This window comes from Geotrypetes seraphini, chromosome 12 (assembly GCF_902459505.1).
Source record: "Geotrypetes seraphini chromosome 12, aGeoSer1.1, whole genome shotgun sequence".
Classification (NCBI taxonomy): domain Eukaryota; kingdom Metazoa; phylum Chordata; class Amphibia; order Gymnophiona; family Dermophiidae; genus Geotrypetes; species Geotrypetes seraphini.
In genome coordinates, this window is record NC_047095.1 from 24325527 (window position 1) to 24350701 (window position 25175).

The window sequence follows — 25175 nt, forward strand, 5'->3', positions numbered from 1 at the left end:
TGGTATAAGAAGACAAAAGATTAGATTAGATATCATCCAATTGTTTGAGGGCCACAATCTGAAGACTGCTGACTTAGAGGGAATAGTGCTCCCGTTCAATAATGATAAGAAGCTGCTCATTTAAGCTGTGTGTGGTTCATTTTTACATAATTATATACTGATGCTTTTATTGTGTTCTCTGCCCTTAGCCTGCAGATAGAGCGGTTAGCAAATGGATCTAAATAAACAAGTTCTTATGCAGATGGAAAGTATGTCCTGTTATTTGAAAGCCCTTCTCAACTCATATCCTTTGGGACTTCAGTACACGGTGTTTCATCGCATTTCCAGAGTGTTGTGTTTATGCTGGATTTAAACACCCGGTCTGCTGATGTCATTATGTGGTTCTGGGCTTGGAAATGGTAACCCATACAAGTAATAATTTTACCATGGTTTCGAAAGACACACATGCTAAAATGAGCTTTTTTCTCCTCTGTCTCCGATGTCACTGTCCGTCTTGGGTTCTGTATCTTATTAATGGCCCTCTGTCCTTCCATTCAGAAGTCCCTCATTTGGCAGTAACGCTGAAGCTCTTGAGCTGGAGTTGGCAGCCTCTGAGTTGACTGAGAGTCAACAGCCTCTGTTGGAAGGGAGCTCTCTCAATGCTCGTTGGCATTCTAGTGGTTGCAGTTCTGAATGCGGCCTCCTCTGCTTGGGTAGCTTTCATTATTTCCTTCTTTGTGGAGAATTTGGCATTTGTGGATGGTGTGAATTGGTGTCCTCCCATTTATTTAAGAATAAGGAAAACAATTGGGGATCGTTTAGGAGGGGATATTTCCTTCCTACTGGTTCTTGGGTTTGTGAGAATTATTACCTGCTGTCTCTATTTGGTTGTTCCTACTAACTGCATTCCATGGGGGGGGGGGGTCTCTTATCTTGTGGATAGGGGGGGTCGGGGAGGTGCTGCAGGGTGGGGGGTACATTACGCTTGAAAATTCTTGATGACTGCCTATTTGCTGTATATTACACCTTACATGTTACATCTGTGTTCTTGCGGTGTAGTTTGGAGTTTGTTATGTTTTTGTTTTATCATCAGTAAAAAAAATGATTTTACTTAAGAATAAGGAAAACAGAAGCCTAGCAGTTTTCCTGTGTACCGCCTTGCAAGCAAGTAACCTTGTTTCTAAGAGTGAGAAGGCAACTCACGCTTCATGTTTGTGCAATCACTGGCCTCTTTTGAGACTAGCAGTGATATCGGAGGCGTACCTACCTTTGAGTGAGCTCAGCAAATGCCAGTGCTGTGCACTTAGTGCCAATTCTATAATGGCATCTTGGCATCAAGATTCCGTTATAGAATTTAGAATTGGCATATCCATGGGTAGGCGAGGCCTTGTGCCATATTGGTACACCTAAGTGCATTAAATGATGCATGTAATTTATAGTATCATATAAACTACATGCATGCTACTACCAAGTCTCATTTCTATAGCACTACTATTGGCCTAGTGGTTAGAGCTGCTACCTCAGCACCCTGAGGTTGTGAGTGTGATCCCAACCTGCATCCTGTGAATCTGGTACCACAGTTAGATTGTGAGCCTGCTGAGATAGATAGAGAAAATACTTAAGATTGTTATTCAGTGTATTGAAATAGCTTTGGGTGAATCTCTCCTTGAAAAAGGTGGTTAATAAATGCAAATAAATAAATAATATGCCGGTACCTGTCCTTAGTGGGCTCACAATCTAAATTTTGTACCTTGGGCAATGAAGAGTTAAGTGACTTGCCTAAGATCATAGAGAGATGTAGTGAGAATTGAAGGTTCATGCACCTGACATCCCCGCGTCAGAATCTGGCATCTCTCCAGCTCTCCCTCCCCTCCTGCTTGGCCTCCACACACTGCAGCAGATTGTGGCAGAGAGAAAGCTGATGCACCAGTAGGCAGAGCTTTTCTTCTGCTGTGCTGTGCTCTGCCTCTCTGATGCAACTTCTGTGGGCAGGATGCAGCAGAAGAAAGGCTTCACCTGTTAGAATGGCAGCTTTCAGTGTTCTATCTGCTACAGTGTGTGTGGGTGCCTGGCTGAGGGAGTGTGGATTGGAAGTTGGTTTGATGCTAGATCTAGAAGAGAAGCTGAACTGGCTGGTGGGGTGGGGGGCAGAGGGAAAGAGATGCTAGACTTGGTAGGGAGCAGCAGGAAAGAGAGAGATTTAAAGCAAAGGGAGGAAGGAAGAGAGCAGACAGATGCTAGAACCAGGCTAGAGGAAGGGAGAGAAGAGACAGATTGAGACCTGGAGCAAAAGAGAAGAAGAAAGGGGGCAGATGCTGGACTGGAGGGAGCAGAGAGAAGAGATAGAAAAAGCCTGGACTAGCCTAGACCAGAGGGGGGTAGGGGAACAGATGATGGACCAATAGAGGGAGGGAGAGAGAGGTTCCAGACCATGGAGGATGGGGGTGGGAAGAGAAGAGAAGAGAAGCTGAAACTGGGGAGGTGCAGGGACATAGAAGAGATGGTGGCCATGTAGGAAACATAAGGATAAGGACAGAGGGGCAAAACTGAACAAAAAGGGAGGGAAAGTAGCTTAGAGGAGAGATGCTGAACATGAGATGGAGGGGAGATAGGGACGGAGACGCTGGACAGAACATATAGAGGGACACACAAAAAAGATGAATGCTGGACATAGAGAAGAAATGTCAAAAGGGCAAGAAACACAGGAGAGAGTTAAGGAAAAAAACAGAGAAGAGCAAGAGAGTCACCAGGACCAAAGCAATGCTCAGACAGCAAAGGTAAAGGTGGCAAAGTGGAGGAGGGGCTTCTGAATGTTTTAATTGTAATATGTCAACCTTAGTAATCGTGCCCCCTTCCTCCTTCCCTCCCTTGAGAGTGATGGTGGTATAGGAAACCCATCTCAATTTTTCTGCCCAGGGCCAATTCAGTCCTAGCAATGTCACTGGGTGATATCAATTGTCAAAATATGATGGTGGTTTTATTGATGTGGACACATGGCCTCCAAGAACTGAACCGAAAATTCCAACTCATTCTTTGAAGGCCCAAAACAGCTGTTGGATGGTAAGGTGTTCATTTGCTGCTGACCTGACCCCATAGTTCTTTAGGCAATCTAGAGGTGAACAGAGATGATGAGGAGGTTTGAGAGTTAATTTCTCAATCTTTTTGAAAATACATGGTAAAGACCCACATTTCTTGTCTTGTGCCTGTGATTAGTATTGCCTGCTGAGAAGGCCTGTTTTGGGTCTCCCTATTGGTTGTCCCCTTTCCTCAAATACAAGACTAGTAAGCAGATGCCGATTTATTTCAAGCTGGAAAGGACCTGGTGCAAATCAGGCACAAACACTGATAGACACTCCTGGCGAATAAAAGTTTCAGAATACAAAAGAATGATCAAAGAAAAGCGCCACAAATACTACTCCCAAACTATCAACTGCCCATCCCTGAACTGCAATAAACTCTTCAAACTAGTTAATTCCTTATTTGACACTGACCTTCATAAAAGCTCCCCCACAGATCTACCACCCTCCCCAACTAATCTAGCCGACTACTTCGCACGCAAAATTCTTAACTTGAAAGCATCTCTCGCAACATCCAACACTTACCCATCTATTCAGCTACCCACCCCAGAAAATGATAGTTCAATGGCCGACATGACCTGGTCTCGCTTCAATAACCATGACTGGAGCCTATTCCTTAAGTTATACTCTAAATATTCTAAATCCAACTGCCTATTAGATAACTGCCCTCCACCCGTCATGAAAACTGCCCCCCTCCCCTTCAAAGCCGAAGTCTTCAACTGGATCACTCTCTGCTTGTCTACTGGTTTCTTCCTGCTGGAACTCGGCCACATCCTCGTGTCTCCGTTAATCAAAAATCCCAAGGAACCATCCTCTGCAGTCGCCAATTACAGACCTATTGCCAATATTCCTCTCTTCCTAAAAATCATGGAAGGTCTTGTAAATTACAACCTCATGGATTACCTAGAAAAATTTAATATCCTTCATGATTCCCAGTCAGGATTCCGAACCAACTATAGCACGGAAACCGTTCTAGCCTCATTAACCGATCACCTCCTCCAACTATTCTCATTGGGTAACAGCGCACTGCTACTCCAGTTTGACCTCAGCAGTGCATTCAACCTAGTAGACCATGATATACTGCTTAGCTGCCTCGATTCCATTGGCATTTCCGGGCAAGTACTGTCTTGGCCAGCAGTCTCAAACACACGGCCCACGGGCCGCATGTGGCTCTCCAGGTTTTATTTGCGGCCCGCGGTCTGGAGGCCATCATTCTCTTCCTTTTGGAGCAGCAGCCGGCTCGTTCGCTCAAAGCCACGGGTTGGCGGCTCCTTGCGCTATCCACTCCTGCATTGGAAGCCTCTCTGATGTCACAACAGCAGAGAGGCTTCAGACGCAGGCGCGGATCTCGCAAGGAGCCGCCACCCGCGGCTTTGAACGAACGAGCCGGCCAGACACGCTGCTGCTCCAGTGGCGTACCAAGGGGGGGCGGTCCACTGTTCTCTTCCCTGCAGGGCCGACCAACTCTGGCGGCCCGACGTCAATTCTGACGTCGAGAGGACGTTCTGGCTAGCCAATCGCTGCCTGGCTGCCTGGAACGTCCTTTCCGACGTTAGAATTGACATCGGGCAGCGAGAGTTGGTCGGCCCCGTGCAGAAGAGAAGCAGGGAGATGGCCTGTTCCCGATAGCGGCAGCAGCAGCAGCCTATTCCGCGGCGGCGGTGGCATGGTGGAGGGCAGTAAGGAAGGAAGAAAGAAAGAAGGTGGGTGGGGACAGGGAGCCAGAAAAAAAAGCAAAAAATGGGGTACGGAGGAAGGAAGAAAGAAGGAGGGGGGACAGGGAACCAGAAACAAAGCAAAAAATGGGGCACGGAATCAGAGAAAGAAAGAAAAAGTTGGTTGAGGGAATGAGGTCTGGAGGAGAGGAAGCATACAGGAGGCTGAAAGAAGGGAAGAAGTATTGGATGCACAGTCAGAAGAATAAAGTGCAACCAGAGACTGATGAAATTACCAAACAAAGGTAGGAAAATGATTTTATTTTCAATTTAGTGATTGAAATGTGCCAGTTTTCAGAAAGAAAAGATATTAAACTTTAAATGTGAGTTTAAATGCAGAAAATGCAGAAACTTTAAATGCAGAAAAAAATAGAGTACTTGGAGGGCCGCAGAAAAAATAGTTAATGTCTTATTAAAGAAATGACAATTTTGCATGAGGTAAAACTCTTTATAGTTTATATATCTTTCCTTTTAACTGTTAAAGGAAAGTTTTATGAACTATAAAGAGTTTTACCTCATGCAAAATTGTCATTTCTTTAATAAGGCATTATCTATTTTTTCTGTGGCCCTTCAAGTACCTACAAATCCAAAATGTGGTCCCGCAAAGGGTTTGAGTTTGAGACCACTGATCTTGGCTTACAGGCTTCCTAAAAAACCGCACTATTAAGTTCATAACGATGGAACCTTCTTCTATACATGGTGCAACCCCTGTGGAGTTCTCCAAGGCTCCTTCTCTGTTCAATATCTATATGGCATCACTAGGACACATGCTATCGAACCGAAACTTGAAATCCTACATTTATGCAGATGACATCACAATCATCATCCCTATTACCTCACTGTCACAAGAGACAGTACAACACATCTCAACTGTCCTCACCATGGTTGAAAATTGGACCACTCGCTTCAAACTGAAACTAAACCCAGATAAAACCAAATTTTTCCTTGCAAGTCCCAACCACAAACTTACGACCACCACCCTGTAACTCAACGGTCTAACATATCCAATCAATCCCACCATTAAAATTCTCGGAGTCATCCTGGACCACTGCCTCACCTTTGAAGATCATACCAATGTTCAGGTCAAAAAATGTTTTTCCACCCTTTGGAAACTCCGTTCTATCAAACACTACTTTGATTTCTCCACCTTCAGTTTGCTGGTCCAATCCCTAATCTTAAGCACCTTGGATTATTGCAACATCATATATTTGGGGTCCTACAAGAAAACCATTAAACATCTTAGACTTATTCAGAACACTGCCGCCCGCCTCATCTATGGCCTCAAAAAGTCTGACCATGTTAGCCCCTTCTACAGAAAACTTCATTGGCTTCCAATTGAAAAAGGGTCATCTTCAAATTCGCCTGCCTCTGCTTTAAAACCTTGACTGGATCATCCCCGATATACCTGTCACGTCACTTTGTGTTCCCAGGCTCTAACCGAATACACAATGCCCACCTGTTTGCCTTCCCCTCGCCAAAGGGATGTATTTACAAAAGATTCCTGGACAAAACCCTCTCTTTTCAAGCTGGCAAATGGAATGATTGCCTTACCACCCTCATCTTTCTTGCCCCATCCTACCTATCCTTCAGAAAATCTCTCAAAGCTTACCTCTTTGATAAATTTCTCTAACCCCATCCTTCCTTCTTTTCCTCTCCTTCCCCGGATCTTACTATCCTCATCCTGCACTCCCTTGTAACTGTATATATTCCTTTCTCTCCTCTCTTCATCCTTCCAAAGTATTTTAGATCAATGTAGTCTTGTTAGAATTTTTATTTCTTATTTTTCCTCTATCTCTATTTTTCACTTCTTTGTTATTCTCCAGGTACTTTAGTTAGATTGTGAGCCTTCGGGACAGTAAGGGAATTTCTAAGTACAGTCAAACCTCGGTTTGCGAGTAACCCGGTTTGCGAGTGTTTTGCAAGACGATCAAAACATTCTCGCAAAACGTGTCTCGTAAACCGAGTGTTGACTCGATTTGCGAGCACCCCCCGATAACCGGCATCGCTCCCCCACGCTCGCAAAGGGCTCCCTCCCGCTCGAATCGACACCCCCCCCTGCGAGATCAGGAACCCCCCGCCCGACCAACTTTAACTCACCCCCCTTTTGGCACCGGCAAGCAGCCCACAAGTGCCGGTGCCGCTTGAAGATCTTCTTCCTTGTCTCTGCCGGCTTTGAGCATGCATCTGCGCATGCTCAAGCCCTTCTAATTTTCCCTCAAGCGGCACCGGCACTTGTGTGTGCCAAAGGGGGGGTGAGTTAAAGTTGGTTGGGCGGGAGGTTCCTGTTCTCGCGGGGGGGGGGGGGCTTTGCGAGCGTGGGGGGAGCGGTTCTCGTGCCAGTGCCAGACGGGGGGGGTTGAGTTAAAGTTGGTCGGCTGGGGGGTGCCTGTTCTCACGGGGGGTGCCGGATCACGCGGGGGGGGGGGGGAAGACTTTGCGAGCGGGGGGGGGAGCAGCACCCTGGCCTCGGGGGGGGGGGGGGAACATATCAAAGCAAGTTTCCATTATTTCCTATGGGGAAACTCGCTTTGATAAACGAGCATTTTGGATTACGAGCATGCTCCTGGAACGGATTATGCTCGTAATCCAAGGTACCACTGTACCTATCTTACTTTTTTATTTTAATTGTTACTGTTACTGGTTACTTTACCCTGGTTAATCAGACTCTGCATCTTCGTTGTAAATGTACAGTCTCTTCTCCTGTAAACCGCTCTGAACTGTTTTGTGGTATTGTGGTATACAAAAATAAAGTTATTATTATTATTATTAATATGGAGCCTGTTTATTAACTGATGCCAATGTTTTGCAATTACTGTGGGTTAATGGATAAAGTGAGCTTGGAGGTAACTGCAGGATCTCTGTTGGAGCCATTCCCAACACTTTAGGGAAGGCAGTTGGGAGACAATTCTGTAACAGGATGCATGGAAGAAGCAGGTTCTGTACAGGAACATAAGGGTGAGGGTAGGGGGGAGCGTAGTAATTTTGTACAGATTGATCAAGTTAGGCATTGGGGTGATATGCCCCAAGTTTGAATTTTTTAACGGCAGTTGTGCATACAACTGCCATCACAGTTAAAGTTAGTTTATTCAATATACCGCATTTCTTAACAATTGTAGTCAAATCAAGGCGGTTAACAAAGTTAAAAACAATGGGTACAAGATTTTTAAAAAACCAAAAACAGACAGGGGAAAGACCAATACTGTAAATAAACTGGGACAAACTGATATTCAGGGAAGGGGAAGGGATGAGTTACAATATTTATAAGGGAAAGGGGAAATTAATAAAACAAAGGAAAAACACAAGAGGTTAAGGGGATAAAGTTGGTTTTGTTTTGTTTATTCTGGGATAGGAAGCATCTGTAGGGATTCACAGTCGAAAGGCTTTCTGAAATAAGCCTTCAGCTGTGATTTGAAGATTTTAAGAGATTTTTCCAATCTCAGATAAAATGGTAACGAGTTCCAAAGGCTCGGGGCCATCACTGAGAAACTTGACTTGCGGTTAGCATCCAGGAACATTTGTCAAAATGATGGTACAGTTAACAAATGCCGAGAGGAGGAACAAAAGATTCCTTGTTGGCATATATGGCATCAGATGACTGTACAGAAACAAAGGAAGGCCAGATGATCGAATCTGAAATGTAAGAACATTATGTTTGAAAGGAATCCTATATGCTATTGGAAGCAAATGTTCAATTTTAAATAGCGGAGTTATATGATCAAATATGGAGCAGTGATAAAGCCTAATACTAGCATAAGTCCACATGAGTGACATAAATGCTTGTGCCTTACTGTAGGCAGTTGTGTGTGTATCTGCCCGTGTATCTGCCCATGCCCCTCCCAGGTCTAAGGGCTAGATTCACAAAGCAAACCAATCATGTACCGATCAGTTTGCGACCCCTTAGTGACCCCGACCCAATTCACTTACCTCTCTTCTGACCTCCAATCCACGCATGCAAATGAGGGCAACGGCATGCAAAGTAGGCAGGGACGTGATTCACTAAACAAAACCCTGCAACACCGACTGGGCTGGATGATCAAAAAAAAGCGACTGCTTGAGGACCAGTCGCTGAAGCCCTTTCCGGCAGCCCTGCCTTCTGCCGCCCTGCTTTCTACCCTGTCCACCCCATTCTGCAGCCCCAAACGCGCCTGCCTGCCCCGAATGCCCTGCCTGCCTGCCCCGAATGCACTGCCTGCCTGCCTGCCCCGAATGCGCTGCCTGCCTGCCTGCCCCAAATGCGCTGCCTGCCTGCCTGCCCCGAATGCGCTGCCTGCCTGCCCCGAACCTGCCTGCCTGCCCCCCTTCCCCGCAATGCAAGCCCTTGGTTTTAACCTGCAGACTTAAGCGGGTTAAAACCACAGGCTCCATTAAAACGATTGCCTTTAAAAAAAAAAATTATGCCGGCCCTGAGGTCCAGCTCATGCGCAGATCATCTACAGATGGTCTGCGCATGCGCGGGGATCGCTATCGAGTGATCTGGGAAGGCAGATGGAGGTGTTCCTCTAATCGCCCCCATCTGCATATTGGGGCTTCGTGAATTCATCGGATCTGCCCGGATCAGGCTTGATCGGGCAGGTTTGTGAATCTAGCCCTATGTGCCTTTATTGTTGCATGCTCTTTAATTTGAATGCACAATTTACAGATTACCAACTAAGGGAAGTTATGCATGTAACTGCTAAGTGGTGCTAATTTATCGTCAAACCCAATTACAGCTTGTTTTTGCTTGTTAACACCAATTATCAGTTCATTATTAAGTTACTTGTGTAACTGACCTATAATTTGCTTTTCTTTCTAGAATACTAGCATAACAGTAAAAATACATGTCTAATTTGGGCTGAAGTTGGTCATAGAGATAATGTATGCTAGAGCTATGCGTGTAATTTAGAGCATTCTATATAAGTTATGCATGTAAATTGGAGTCCTGCCTGTGCTCTGCACAGACTCTTCTTTCATTTATTCCTACCTGTAAAATAAGTTCTATGTAAGATATGCAAGTACAAGGGGCCGCTAAAAAGTTCTCAACCCAACCAACAAAGTTCTCAACCCAACCAACAAAATTGAGCTAGCCTCCATCGAGGGCTATACACTCAGTCCAGCAATTTTCCACTTTTTTCATTCCATTTTTTTCTGACACAACAAAAAAAGTAGAAAATTGCTGGACTGAGTGTATAGCCCTCGATGGAGACTGCCCCAATTTTGTTGGTTGGGTTGAGAATTTTTCAGTGGCCCCTCATATTTATAGAATGCAATTACGCAGATTTTAAGCATTTAAATTTGTATGTGTACACATACACACAAGCCATTATTTTAATCATTTACATATGTACTTTATAGAATTAGAGGATGGGACTGCCTTTTCTGTGTGGTTACAATCAAAGTGGTTTACATATTTTAGACAGGTTGTATGCAGATGACATTCTTTTTTCTTCCCGATGGGATTGCAGGGTTCTGAACTGAATGATCAATTGAATTTCTATTTGCAGCATGTTGTTAATTGAATGATGAAACATGGTTTAAGTTTGAATGTTGGAAAGTCTGAGGTGATGTTGGTTGGGAGATATGGTCTGAAATTTGGGCCACAAAGTATTTGTTTGGAGGATGTATGTTTAAGAGTATAGAAGGAAATAACTCTGTTGGGGGGGGTGAAGGTTGATCATCATCTTAATATGCAAGCCCAAGTGTCATCTTAATATGCAAGCCCAAGTGACTAAAATGATTAAATCTTGTTTTGTTCAACTTCACTTGCTTTTTCATGGGAAGTTTATGCTTGCTCCTATTGACTTCAAGTCTATGGTACAGGGGTTGGTGCTTTCCAGACTTGACTGCTGCAACGCACTATATCTTAGCTTATCAAGTGCCAAATGTAGGGCGTTGCAGATAGTCCAAAATACAGCTGCCCACCTGGTTATAGGTGTGCCTAGGTCTGCTCACATCACCCCTGTGCTTTGTCAACTCCGTTGATTGCTGGTTATGTTTAGGGTACTGACCAGCACAGAGAGGGACAGAGCACACAAAACACAATACAGTGAAAAGGATCTCAGTGAACAGGGGCTTATCTTTATTGATCCAACATGAGCTGTGCTTGAACTGATTCTCTAACTAACTAAAACTTAGCTTTATATACCGAGTCATCATTCAAAGAAAGCTCGACTTGATTTACAACAGTTTAAAAAAACAAAAAAATTTTCCAATGATAGAGATTGAAGAAAGACGTAAAATCTTTCAAAATGTTTAGCGAATAGAGTGGTTTTTAAAGATTTATGGAAAGACAGAAATGAACTAGAGCTCCTTAGACTAAAGGGGAGATCATTCCAGAGTTGAAATATTTTAAAGACCAAGGATTGGTCTTAACTCCTTTAATTCCTTTTCTAGAGGGAAGGGAGAGTTTTAATTGTTGTGTATCTCTTGCAAAGGAAAATCTATAAATATTCCATAATAAAGGAATGAGGGGAATAAAAATACCATGTAGGATTTTAAAAGAAATGCAAGCACATTTAAATTGAACCCTAAGATAAACCGGAAGCCAATGGAGAAGTTTGGTAATCGTATTTTGCTTATTGGCTGGTAAGATTCTGACAATTGATTTGGATCATCTCTCACATTCACTTTATTTCTAGAGCATCTGCTGTTGCTATTGTGGGAGAAAAGTTGTGGAATAGCCTTCCTGGCCATTTGCGGTTGTGTGCTAATAGATGGAATTAAAAAAAAAAAACCAAAACACTTTTAAAGACCCATCTTTTTGCAACTACATTTTCATTATCTGTATAATTTAGAGATTGCATTATGCTGGATTGTTTGTGACATTGCAAAGATTGTGTGTGTGTTTTATTTGTATTTGTGACCTATGATAAGTATTGTTATTTGTAGACTGCCTAGTTATAGGCAGTGTATACATTTTTTAAATAAATAAATAAATACTATTTTGTACCTGGGTCAATGAAGTTTTAAGTGACTTGCACAGAGTCACAAGGAGCTGCACTGGGAAATGAACTCACAACTTCAGGGTGTTCAGGCAGCTGTTCTAACCACTAGGCCATTCCTCCACTCCACAATTACTCCCATCATGTAGGACAGCAGACATTGCTGTATGAGAATTGTAACCGTGTTCTGCGTTATTGCTCATGCCATTAACCTGCAGTAATAGCCATTGCTGTGCAGTACCTGCTTGACTGCCTTTCTCAGTTATCTGTAGACATAGCAGTCCCATAAATTCCCATTTTAGGTTTTGAACTTGCTGCTCATAGGGCCATATTGTTAAGTGTTTAAAATGGTATTTAATGAACACGGTTACATAGCTTAGCAAATTGGCTCCTGTATGTTGCTGTTGTATCTGATTAACATGATGTGCCATTCTATTTCAAATGAAACTACTAACATTAGTATTTCATTTCTCTTCCCATCAGGTATCTGCGGGCTCCACTGTTCAGTCTGAGGAAGGGAATTTTTCCTTGTCAGCAGAAACGGAGGTAAAACAGCTCCCTCAGGGAATCCCTCGGGGAAATGAGCATCTGCTACAGTGGGCCCAACGGAAATACCGAGCAGTTACTTCTTTCACTGAACTGAAAATGTCTAGGAACATTTACATCAAAGTAGGTGAAGGTAAGTGTCACCAGAACAGATAAAGAGGACGTCCTAGAGACACGGGGGAGTGTGTGGCAAAGTGCTTAAAGCTACAGCTGAACCAAGAAGATGAAGGAAGATGGAATTAAATATTTAATATAGCGGAGGGAGAGAGGAAAGAAAGAGAGGACGAGAGACACATTGGTATAAGAGAAGGGGAGAAGCTGGACACAGGGAGATATATGGAAAGAGGGGCGATAGTGGGCATGGATGGGAGCATAGGGACAGACACACAAAGGTGAACGCTGCTTAGGGTAGTATGGACACCGTGGGACAATGCCAGACATGGGAGGGTATATGGACATAGAAGGAAGATGGCTAGACATGGGGGAGAATAGGAGTCTAGAACTGAGATACTGGACTTAAGTGGGGCATAGGGACATAGAGAAGTGACGCTGGACACAGGGGGATGGGATAGGGACACATAATGGTAGTGATGATGAAGGCAGTGAGATGGGCACAGGGGAAATACCAGAAAGGAAAATATAGGAAACGGAGAAGGGAGATGATGAACATGGGGGAAAACATATACAGAGAGGGAAGGATGGATGGTGAGCATGGAGAGAGAAGAAATGTCAAATGGTCAGGAGACCATGGCGAGTGAGTTAAGAGAAGGCAGAAGGAAATAGAAACAGAGCCTGAGACCAATGTGATTTGAACAATAAAGTGACCAGACAACAAAAGGTAGAAAAATAATTTGATTTTATATTTTGTGATTAAAATATCTCAGATTTGAAATGTGTATCCTGCCAGAGCGGGTGTTAGACATAACGGGGGACCTCAAAGCCCACTACCAGGCTGTGCTTCTTTAGCTTCCAGCTGGCTTAGGGCTTTCTTTGATCATGGTGGAGTTGCACTCCCCTAACACTATTCCTGCCATGTCTGACTGAGGTATTGTTAGCATGATTTTTCTATGTGGCATTCTGCAGTAATTTGGCAGATGGGGAGGGGAAACAAAGGTTTTGTTGATCCTTGTTCTGTATTATATGTGATTTATACAGTAATAGGACAATTGTACAGAATATTATTTCTTTTTATACTTTAATAAAATGATTTCAGTATAAAATCATAACTATTCAAAGTTTTTGCAGATGGGATCAGACAAGAGTTTGTAGGAATGGGGTGGGGACAGAGACTGAGCTTGCGGGGATGGGGCAAGTACGGGGCCAGAACTCACGGGGACAGGGTAGGGACGGAAACGGAGAGTGCCCCCATGTCATTCTCTAGCCTGATCTTTAAAAGGGAGATTCTGAGCCATGCCCCTGACCCAACCACTCTACTTCCTGGCTCCACCTTCCAATAGACTTCAGCTGTGGCGCCAACAAAGCTGCCTTCCCCTTGGACACTTGAAGACACCTTAATAAAACATCATCTCCTACTGCCACAGGACCAGTCTTGTGATAAGCAGCACTGTGAGATTTTGCAGGTCTTATCACGAGGCTGGCACTGCAACAGGAGATAAAGGGGATGGGACTTGATATACCGCCTTTCTGTGCGGTTACAATCAAAGCAGTTTACATATTTGAGACCTGGGGCAATGAAGTGTTAAGTGACTTGCCTAGAGTCACAAGGAGCTGCACTGGGAATTGAACTCAGCTACATCCTCAGGGTGCTGAGGCAGCGGCTCTAACTACTAGGCCACGCCTCCAGGGGAATTAGCGCATCTCCTTCTGCCAACGGAAGAGGAGGCTGCTCAGTGGGAGTTCTTCACTCCTCGGCAGGAGTTGGGGAGATGACCTGTAGAAGGGAGAGTCTCCTGTTGAATGTGTGGGATATGTGGCAGGTTTGCCGTCGAGGGTTGTAATATTAGCTTAACGTGTTTCAGAAGACAACACCTTTTTTTTTTTTATTTTATTTTTTTTTAAATCCCAAAATGGCGTTAAACTCACCAAAAGATAATACCGGCTTTGGTTATACAAGACCCATGAAAGTAGTTTCAGTTCAGTTTGCGGAGATAAATGTCTGAAGAGCAGGAATGTTAGTTATTCTTTGCTTCTTGAGATAAGCACCTGATGATTGATGTTGGAACTAGCTTTAATCCTCTGAGAGGCCTCCCAGCGTAATCTTATCTCTGCTGACAGCCAACATCTAGAGGGAGAGTGTCAAAGGAACAGAACAAGGATCTAATATCAAAACACAGGAGGCGCTGGTGAAATTAAAAACGCACAAATGATGTATGTCAACAGTCTAAGATAATGCGCAACTGTAGCTTCCAAATCTGGTTTACAGAAACTCCAAAAGTTCTGATTTACAAGGGGCTAGATTCACTAAGGCCACGGATCGGATCCAGTCCATGGTCGGGGGGCTGATTCATGAAACGCCCTCATGTAAATGAGGGCAATCGGAATCATGCCCCCAATCGACTGCACAGATTACTCTTGAGTGATCCCGACACATTCACAGACCATCTTTGCCTGTAGATAGTCTGCGCCCGGCAGAGCTGGAAACATTACTTTTTTACTTTACTACTTTTTTTTTTATTTTACTTCGTGAGCCCATGGTTTTAACCTGCTTTAAACCTGCGGGTTAAAACCACAGGCTTGCACTGTGGGGAAGGGCAGGAGAGTCAGGGCAGAGAGTAGGGTGGCGAGTCACGGCTGCCAGATCAATTGAGGGGCCTGTATATCAAACCGCGGCTGGTCACCTAAAGTTCACCGGCGGGGTTAAGGCTTTGATTAGCAGAATCTGGGCAGACAGCAGGTTTTTGCTCAAGCGACTGGTCCTCATTAGTCGCTTGTTTTTGGATCGGCCAGCCCAGTCGATGTGCCGCCTTTAGTTTACTGAATTGCGTCCTTCCTACTTTGCATGCGTGGATCGGATTGGAGGATGATTGGCCACGAGGTTAGTGAATCGGGTCAGAGGAAAATCGGGTCACAAAGTGGTCTGGACACAATCGGTGTCCTTAGTGAATCTAACCCTAGGTACGAACATATGCAAATGCAAATGAATGAAGCCATTATTCCAAATATATACAAACTGACCTGTTGGGAGTTCTTGAAGATGTTATTTGAAAGCTATTGCTATTACAACAGATTGCTCATGGGAGTCAAACAGGTAGTGGAAGGGGGAGGAAGTGGTGCAGATGGGATTTATCCTCCTCCCCCTATTACAAAACCATAGCGCGGTTTTTAGCGTCAGCCACGTCGGTAACAGCTCCGACGCTGATAGGAATTCTATGAGCATCAGAGCTGTTACCGCCACGGCTGCGCTAAAAACTGAGCTACGGTTTTGTAAAAGGGGAGTAGGGTTATTGAATATTCTCCTCTGCTTCAGATATTAGGTATGTTTTCAGCTAGGGTCCATGCTGGTAGCAGTATTAGAGTTCTGAAGCAGCACTGGTAACAGGATCAGATCAGTTCCTTGGATAAGAACCAGGCTGGATTTGCCCATTGTCTTGGAGCTTTTAAGCCTTGAGCTTCTGCCTACAGAATGTCAGGGGCTCTACAAGAATTTAAGAGCAAATGGGATGCCCATTTGGGATCCCTTAGGGTTAAGCCAAGGGAACCTGTCACCAGGAGTGGGATCCCTAGGATAGTAGACTTGGGGGTGGGTCAGTAGAGTGGGCAGACCTGATGGGCTATGGCCCTTATCTGCCGTCATCTTCTATGTTTCTATGTTTCTACTTGGTGAGACAGTTTCTTTGTTGGCATCCTTATTCTTGCTCGGTAGAACATGGCACATGTTGACAGGAGAGAGAGACGCAGAAATTTGATGCTCAATCTCAATGCTCCAAATGTCTTTGAGGCCAGTCTTTGTTTTTTTATTTATAAATCCTGTTATCAATTTATACCACTGTGCGGCTTGGTGTCCCAAGAAGTCCGCCTGAAAGCATAGGAATTCCAGGAAAGGGTGGGTGGGAAGGGAATAAATTTATTTATTTGATGTTATACTAGAAATAAATTCAAGTGATGTATTTAATTTTAAATGTTTTATTATTTGTACACTTGTTGTAAGATTAAAAAATGAATAAAGAATTAAAAAAAAAAAAGACAGGAGAGAGAATACTGGAGGGTTGAGGTGTCTTATGTAGTGCTCCAGATGTCCCCACTTCTCCCCGCCTGTTAAATATTTTTTGACAGCCTTTAGGGAGGTCAGTCCAACGAACAAAAGAAGAAGCTCCTCGCCTCAAAATACAAACAGTGTAAAGGCAAAGGAGGCATCCTATCAGCCGATAGAACAGTCTTTATTTGAACACATGGTCCCAACAAGGATCCTAGTTTTGGCGTGTATATAACGCCTTCCTCAGGGGACACTAAATAAGCATCTGATCCTGGTATCTGTGCGGTTCACTGAAGAGATCTATATAAAAGGGTAGCTGGTAAGCTTGAAGCAAATGCGCCAAACTGCAGGTGTTAGTCCAGCCGTTTGGATTTATGTTTTATCTAGATGCAAATGACATACAGATGTCAGTCCTCATAGATGACAAAGAAAAATGGGGAGACCCAATGATTCATCGCAGAACATTGTCGGTCATTTCATGATGCGTAGACCACGGGGGATCAGTCCAATTCTTTATATGTGAGGTTGCAAACCATTGGACCCCTGAGGAAGGCGTGTTCACCGAAACACGGACCGTGTAGGGTCCGGTTGGATTTTTATCACAGTATTTTTTATCATTGTACTTTTTTAATTGAATTTTCATGGTTTTATATGTCAGTGTTTAATAAATTATCTCCAGAACATCTGTATCCACAGTTTTTGTTTTTGTAGTCCTCATAGATGGAAATCTAGCTAAAACTTTGGTTGGCAGCAGTGGTAAGTTGGGTTTTGAGCGAACGTTCGGGTTATAAATGAACAAAAGCTGTAAATTTGGTGCATCTGAGATTAACAGTTGGTACCAGTAAGAATTGGATCAGTGGTGATATGGTTGCTGTTGAGGATGCCCAGAATTTAAAAATTAAGATGGACTTGGGAAAATCCACTGTTTTGGTTTTTTTTTTTTCAGGGATAAGCAGCAATAAGGTACCATTATTTATTTATTTAGTCGATTTTCTAGCCTGTTCTTCCAGAAGAGCCAGGAACGCGTTACAATTTTACATACATGGTGAAAGGATAGCAACAAAGATACAAATTTGCACATAGCAATACAGTAAAACCTTGGTTTGCGAGCATAATTCATTCCAGAAGCAAGCTTGTAATCCAAACGCACTCATATATTAAAGTGAATTTCCCCATAAGAAATAATGGAAACGCAGACGATTCGTTCCACAATTCAAAAACTTTAATCCAAAACACTATATGTACTTGTATTGCAAGACCTCGCTCGTTTAGAACAGTCAGTACACTCCTGAAGCATCAGAGAGAGAAGAACCATTGGCTCAGTTGTGATGATGTGATGAGTATTTACTGTTTGTACTCGTATTGCAAGACTTTGCTCGTTTAGAACAGTCACTACACTCTTGCAGCGTCAGAGAAAGAACCGTTGGCTCAATTGCGAAATGTGTACACTGTATGTACTTATATTGCAAGACATTGCTTGTATATGAAGTTAAAATTTAATAAAATGTTTTGCTTGTCTTACAAAACACTTGCAAACCAAGTTACTTGCAATCCAAGGTTTTACTGTATACTGTACAGAACAACCGATAAGGCAATATGAGTAGAGCAGCTAGAGATAACAGTACATTCGTTGCATAGAGCAAATACTTTCAGGAAATACATGGTGGAAGGATAGTAACAAAGGTACAAATTCACACACAGCAAATATGCAGAACAAGCCATTGAAAGGACGAACGGTAGCAGTGAGATAATTCCTATGTACTGCGTGTAGGACTAAATAGATATTAAGGGAGATGTTAGATTGTGAGCCTGCTGTGACGGAGAAGATACCTGATTACCCCACGTGGCTTCTTGTGCCCCTGGGCAAGTCACTCAATCCTCCATTACCCTGGGTACTTTAGATTGTGAACCCGCCGGGACAGACGGGAAAAATGCTTGAGTACGTAATTGTAAACCTCTTATACAACCTTGATAGGCAGTGTAAATACCTCATAAATAAATAAAATCAGTTTTACTCTTTTGGGATCTTGCCAAGTACTTGTGACCTGGATGGATCACGGTTGGAAATAGCATACTTGGGCTTTGATGCTTATGTTCAGATTTTGGGAATTGGTTGAACAGAGGTGGTGTACTTTCAAGCTGGTTGGAGATGCAATGATATCAGATCAGGGAGTTTTTGGTCTTCTAGATCACTGTTCTTCAACCGCCGGTCCGCGGACCGGTGCCAGTCTGCAGGAAATTTCTGCCGGTCCGCACAGGGCCGGCAAGATCGCCGAGTTATTTTCAGCTGATCCGCGCTGGGCCGGAGAGATCATGGGGAGCCTCCGACAGTGGCTTTCTCCCCTCTCTGCAGCTCTCCTTTACTTACCAGCGCAGCAATTCACGAAGGCAGCCTTGGGGCTTTGCTGAGTCGCAGCTGCCTCTGATAATGCAACTTCCTCTTTCCTCAAAGGCGGCGCGACCCAACAAAGGACCCGAGGCTGCCTTCCTGAATCGTTGCGCTGGGAAGTAAGGAGAGCTTCTGGGAGGGGAGAAAGCCACTATTGGAGTCTGGGAAGCTGCTGGGCAAGGGAAAAAAAGGGACAGCTGCTACTGGAGAGGGAGAAGGAGAGATGCTGCTGGGAGGGGAGGAGGGAAAGGAATCTGGGAAGCTGCTGGGCAAGGGAAAAAAAGGGACAGCTGCTACTGGACCTGGAGGGAAGGAAAAGGAGAGATGCTGCTGGGAGGGGAGGAGGGAAAAGAGTCTGGGAAGCTGCTGGGCAAGGGGAAAAAAGGACAGCTGCTACTGGACCTGGAGGGAAGGAGAAGGAGAGATACTGCTGGGAAGAGAGGAAGAGAAGAGAGTTACTGCTGGACAAGAGGAGGAGGGAAGGGAGAAGGAAAAAAGGAAGGAATCAGCTGGCAGGGAGATTAGAGGAGGGGCAGGGGAGAGACAGGCATGAGAAAGTAGAGAGATTGATGATGGAAAGGGGTCAGCAGAAAAATAAGCAGAGGGACAACGATGGTAGATCTGGTGTAGGAGAGATAAAATGAAGAGAGCAGTGAAGCTGGAATGAATCATGTAAATAGGAGAGAAGGGGCGCAGGCTGGATGGAAAGGGGAGAGGGACATAGAAAGAAGACAGATACCATATGGAAGGGGCAGATGCTGGATTGAAGAGACAGAGAAGGCAAACGCTGTAAGGAAGAGAGTAAAAAGAAGATGAAAGCAGAAACCAGAGATGACAAAAGATAGAAAAAAATAATTGTATTTCTATTTTGTGATTAGAATATATCAGATTTGAAATATATATCCTGCTAGAGCTGGTTTAGACATCTGGGGACTGCAAAGCCCAGGCAGTGCTTCTTTAGCTTCCAGCTGGCTTAGGGCGCTCTCTGACCAGGAGGCAGTTGCCCTAGTTGCACTCCCCTAAAATTATTCCTATCATGTGTGACTGCAGTATTCTGTTAGCATGATATTTCTGTGTAGCATTCTTTAATAATTTGGCTTGTTCAGTTTTCTTGATAGTAGAGGGGATATATGTGAAGGGGAGGGAAGACAGGGGTTTTGTTGATCTTTGCCCTGTATTATTTGTATTTATAAAATGACAATTGTACAGCATATTGTTTCTTTTTATACTTTAATAAAATACATTCAATATAAAATCATAACTGAGGCTTGTGTGGATGGGATCAGATGATTTGCGGGGACCGAGCTCGCGGAAATGGGGTTTTTAAATTTTAGTCCTAGTAGTTTGCCAAATAATTCTTTTATTTCTGCCGGTCCATGGGTGTAAAAAGGTCGAAAAATACTGTTCTAGATTAATAGTATTCTCTGTTTATCAGCTTTCCTATGAAATTATGAAGAGACTCCAAATTATTCAAAGTATTGTGGCTTAGCTGGTAAGGAGGAGTGAAAAGCAGTCTAGTGCTGGACTGCTACTTGTCACATTGTACTAGTTCCATTTTCAGCCACTGATTAGTTTAAGCTTTTATTTTTAGCTTTTGGGTGCTGCAGCAGAGTCATCCTGCTTTCCTGCTGGAGAGGGCGAGATAGTGTGCATTTCCTTGACTTTTCTTTTGTTGATGGGCATGGTCGCAGGCTAGAACGTTCTCGCTAGTTAATCCTCAGTTGAGGAGCAGGTTGCTTATAGAGGTCCACCAGGAACTGGATTCTGTTAACATTCAGGCAAAAGGGGAGTCTTTTTGTTCCCTTGTTGAGGGCAGGAAGATTTACTCCTGCTTTTCATAGTTCTAGGGCTGGAAGGAATTCATTACCGTCTGTTCTGAATTTAGCATTTTTGTATTGTACACTACTTTGGACAGGCATGTTTTGAGAAGTGATCTAAGATTTAAGAAATAAAATAAAGGTTAGATGACCTCTTTTAGAAAAAGCATGTGAATCTTTTTTTTTTTTTCTTCTTCACTATAAAACAATCACTTCTGAATTTTTGTTGAGGGAAGGGGTCAGTATCGAGCTGGTGGCACTCTGTTTTGCTGACCACCACCAGTGTTAAATCTTGGAATTTCAGTGCTTGGCCATGTCCAGACTTCAGCATTGAATTTTCAGGTTTGGAGCCGCTAACACATAGGGTTAACTGCGACACTTGTGGGTTATGCATAAAGATGGTAATGACTTTTATATGGTCCTATTTATGCAGTTAACCTGGCCAGTTATCTGCTGCCAGAACGCCCCCGAAAAGTTTTGACTTTGGCACTAACTGGTTATTTTCGGAGGCACTAACTAATTAAGCAGAAACATAGAAACAGGATGGCAGATAAAGGCCAAATGGCCTATCCAGTCTGCCCATCCACTATCCCCTTCTCTCCCTAGGAGATACCACTTGCCAGTCCCACACTTTCTTTAATTCAGACACAGTCTTTGTCTCTACCACCCCTACCAGGAGCCTATTCCATGCGTGTATCACCCTTTCTGTGAAAAAAGTATTTAAGATTACTCCTGAGCCTATCACCTCAACTTCATCCTATGCCCTCTCATTCCAGAGCTTCCTTTCAATGGAAAGAGACTTGTCTCATGTGTATTATGTCATGTCTCCTCTCCCCCGCCTTTCTTCCAACGTATACGAGTACATACTGTATTGAGATCTTTAAGTCTGACTCTGTATGCCTTATGACATAGACTATCAACTATTTTAGTTGTCTTCCTGTGGACCAACTCTATCCAGTTTATATCTTTTTGAAATTGCAATCTGTAAAATTGTAAATAATATTATAAATGAAGCCTCACCAGAGTCTTATACAGGGTCATCAAATATCTCCTTTTTCTTACTCGCCCTATGCACCCTTTTCAATCTGTTTGGCCACCTTAAGGTCATCAGATACTATCACTCCCAAGTCCCCCTCTTTTGAAGCACAAAAATTCTTCGCCCCCTAAACTGTACTGTTCCCTTGGGTTTCTACAGACCAAATGCATGACCTTGCATTTCTTAGCATTAAATTTTAGCTGCCAAATTTCAGACCATTCCTCAAGCTTCACTAGGTCCATTGTCGTGCTTTCCACACCATCAGAGGTATCTGCTCTATTGCAAATTTTGGTATCATTTGCAATGAGGCAAATCTTACCAACTGGTCAGCCCTTCAGTAATATCACTTACAAAAAGTTTAAAAAGGATAGGCCCAAGAACCAAACTTTGAGGCACACCACTGGTAACATTTTTTTCCTCAGAGCGATCTCCATTGACCATTACCCTTTGTCGCCTTCCACTTAACCAGTTCCTGACCCAGTCCGTCATTTTGAGGCCCGTGCCAAAGGCACTCAGTTTTTTTATTAGACATGTGTAGAAAAGTGTCCAAGATCTTGCTAAAATCTAACTTTGCCACATGTAGTACACTCCCTCTATCCAATTCTCTGGTCACCCAGTCAAAGAAATTGATCAGATTTGTCTGACTAGACTTGCCTTTAGTGAATCCTTGTTGCCTCGAGTCCTGTAATCCACTGGATTCCAAAAAAGCTATTATTCTCTGTTTTAAAAGTGTTTCCATTAATTTTCTTACCACAGAAGTCAGACTTACCGGCCTTTAGTTCTCTACTCCTTCCTTTTCCCTGCTCCCCTTTCCTCCCTTTCCCCCTCCCCCTTTCTTCTGTGGCGAGGGACCACATTCACCTTTCTCCAGTCCTCTGATACCACACCTGACTTTAGAGAAGCATTGAAAATGTCAGTGAGACTGAGTTCAACTCCTAACTCCTCTCACCTTGGGTTCTGCATCCCCAACCCTATATGTCTGTCCAAGTTAGATTGTAAGCTCTTCTGAGAAGGGACTGTTTATTAAATGTCAAAATGTACAGCACTGCATACGTCTTTCAGTGCTATATAACTGATAAATAGTAGTAATGTGAGATAAATTAGCATGCACTGCCTCCATTGTATGCTTTCTCATGCATATTCATGGAGAGTATCCTGAAACCCTGCCTGGCTAGGTATTTTCCTGAGGACTGGATTGAGAACTCCTGATGTAGTGTGCTGGCATTTTAACCATTGTCTATCCTCAGTGCAAGTAGACAGCAGCATTTCTGCCAAGTCCACTACTATTTATCCTTACTGGTTATCTTCTAATATATTTAACCTGTGTTGGTTAATAATACGTTGGTTTCACCTACATATTTTAACAAGAATGTATGTTTTACTGTCGGCAAAGAGGAAAAAATAGCACTTTTGACGCATACAGCCGTCTGGATTCTTCAAAGAACACAAAGACGTCCTGTTTCAGGAGGATTGACCCATTGGGGTTTGAGATTATATTTGTTCCATTTCCTCTTATTGTAGTTCAGCCTGTATTGCTCCCGGCATCTATAAATAGCAGGGATGGATTCCAAACAGTTGTTAACAGAGATTAAGGAAAAAAAAAAAGGGCAACCATAGATATTAAACTGACAGAAAAGAAAGTGTGAAATGCAAACCATCCGACAGAGTGATTTTGGAGAAGTCAAATACGTCAGAATGGTACCTGATTTGGAGAACTTCAGAGTGCCCCCCTAAAAAGTGGAGTGAAACATAAATACAGTAGATGACAAAGATGATGTTCCTTTAAATTCTGATGACAGTATTAAAGAAGTGTAGAGCCCTGGCAGAGCTGATGACCAGTATTTCTGTTTCATATGCTTCACTAATTAAAAATGAATTGCATTTCTTGGTCTCATGTCCATTCTCCTTCATTCTACTTGGTGGTAGACTTAAGTGAATTAGGAATGGGGCCCTCTCTGGGGTGTGGGTAACTGCTGAGAAGGTGGCTTTTTGGAAAACAAAATGAGCACAGACACAAAGAGTGGTTTTATTAGCAGTAGCTCTAGTACTAAGGGCAAGTTTAAAACAGCACCCGCCTTTTAAAATGTCTAAAATAGAAATCCCAGTGAATCAAGGCAAGACAGGAGTTTAGATAAAACTTGGAGCAAGAATCTAGCAAAGGACTAGAAACTGGCCAATAAACTAAAATAAGACACAAAGCAAGACACTAAGGCCTAGATTCTTAAAAAAACTGAGTTAAAAAATGATGGGCTGCTATCACAGCTGTTCTGGTAGTGAATGAAAAAAAGTGAGTCATTCTCCAAAAAACGCTCATATAAATGAGGTTGGTGGAGAGTAGCGAAGACTCGCTAAATTTGCATGTGCCCATCACTGGTAATGGGCACATATGACGAAAACACCACCCCCCCAAAAAAAAAAAACACAACAGCAGGAGAGATGTTCAATCTCTCCAGCTGCCAGCCAACCCCCCCCCCCTCCTTCTACCTCCCGCAGCGAGAGAGATGCCAATAGGAGGGGCCTTATACAACCTGAGCCAATCAGAGCCTCAGGCTCCTCCCTGGATGCACCGGGAAGGGGCTTAAGGCTCTGATTGGCCCAGGTGCCTAAGGCCCCTCCTATGGGGTGTCCAGGCCAATCAGAGCCTTAAGCCCCTTCCCGGTGCATCCCAGGAGGGGAAGGCCCATTTTGCAAGAGACAGGCCAGCTGGCCAGAAGGAGTAGGCATCCCTCCAGTCAGCCATCTAATTAGAGGTACGGGGAGAAGGGTTGTAGGCGGGGGGGGGGGGGGGGGTTGTGATACAGTGGAAGAGAATGGGCATCTCTCCCGCTGCAGAGGTGTTTCACTTGGCAGTAGAAGAGAGTGGCCATCTCTCCCGCTGCAGGGTGGAGGAGGGGAGAGGATTCACTTGGCAGTGGGAGAGAGTAGGCATTTTTCCTGCTGCAGTGTGTGTGTTGGGGGGGGGGGGGGGTCGCTTCTCAAAATGGCTTTTCTAGAAGTCTCCGACACTGCCATGCTGGGGTTTTAAACAGTGCTGTCACTGTACCGGCACCCCTGGACCAGTCGCTGATTTTTGTCACCAAAAGTCGATACAGCTCTTGGAGAATGGCTCACCGTTTTTTTAAAGAATCCACCGGAGTGCTCATTTTAATGTTGAAGAGCCCATTTGCATGTCAATGTCGGAGACTGCTAGAAACCTTGCTAAAAACAGAGATAATTTTGATCATCTGCCACTAAAATGCGTGCAGGCTAAATCACTGGAAAACAGTTAAACTTTTCAGAATCTGTGCCTAAATAATCTAGAAGCAGGGCAGATAAACACCCGTTCCCACTCCCGCGGCACTACCATGGAATGGTCAACTGTTGCCATGGTAATACCAAGCAAAATTGGCAATGTTTCCCCATTATTATGCAAATTCCCGTGGTAACCCCAGATTTCCTGCAGCAGCGGGTTGCCATGCCACTCTCTACCCTACACCCCCACAGTAGTCCATCCCCTGTAGCTAGCTACAGAGCTCAGTCATAGCAGTATCTTCCATTCATTCTATC

At 43.8% G+C, this 25175-nt stretch overlaps 1 protein-coding gene across 2 annotated transcripts in view; it reads left to right on the top strand.

The window, feature by feature from the left end:
• Window positions 1-25175, top strand: part of TGFBR3 (transforming growth factor beta receptor 3) — a 323902-nt gene that overhangs the window by 197053 nt on the left and 101674 nt on the right. For both annotated transcript variants that reach the window (XM_033916770.1, XM_033916771.1), the window contains one exon: window positions 12172-12367. In XM_033916770.1, the coding sequence (XP_033772661.1) occupies window positions 12172-12367 (196 nt within the window). The remainder of the gene's footprint in view (window positions 1-12171; window positions 12368-25175) is intronic.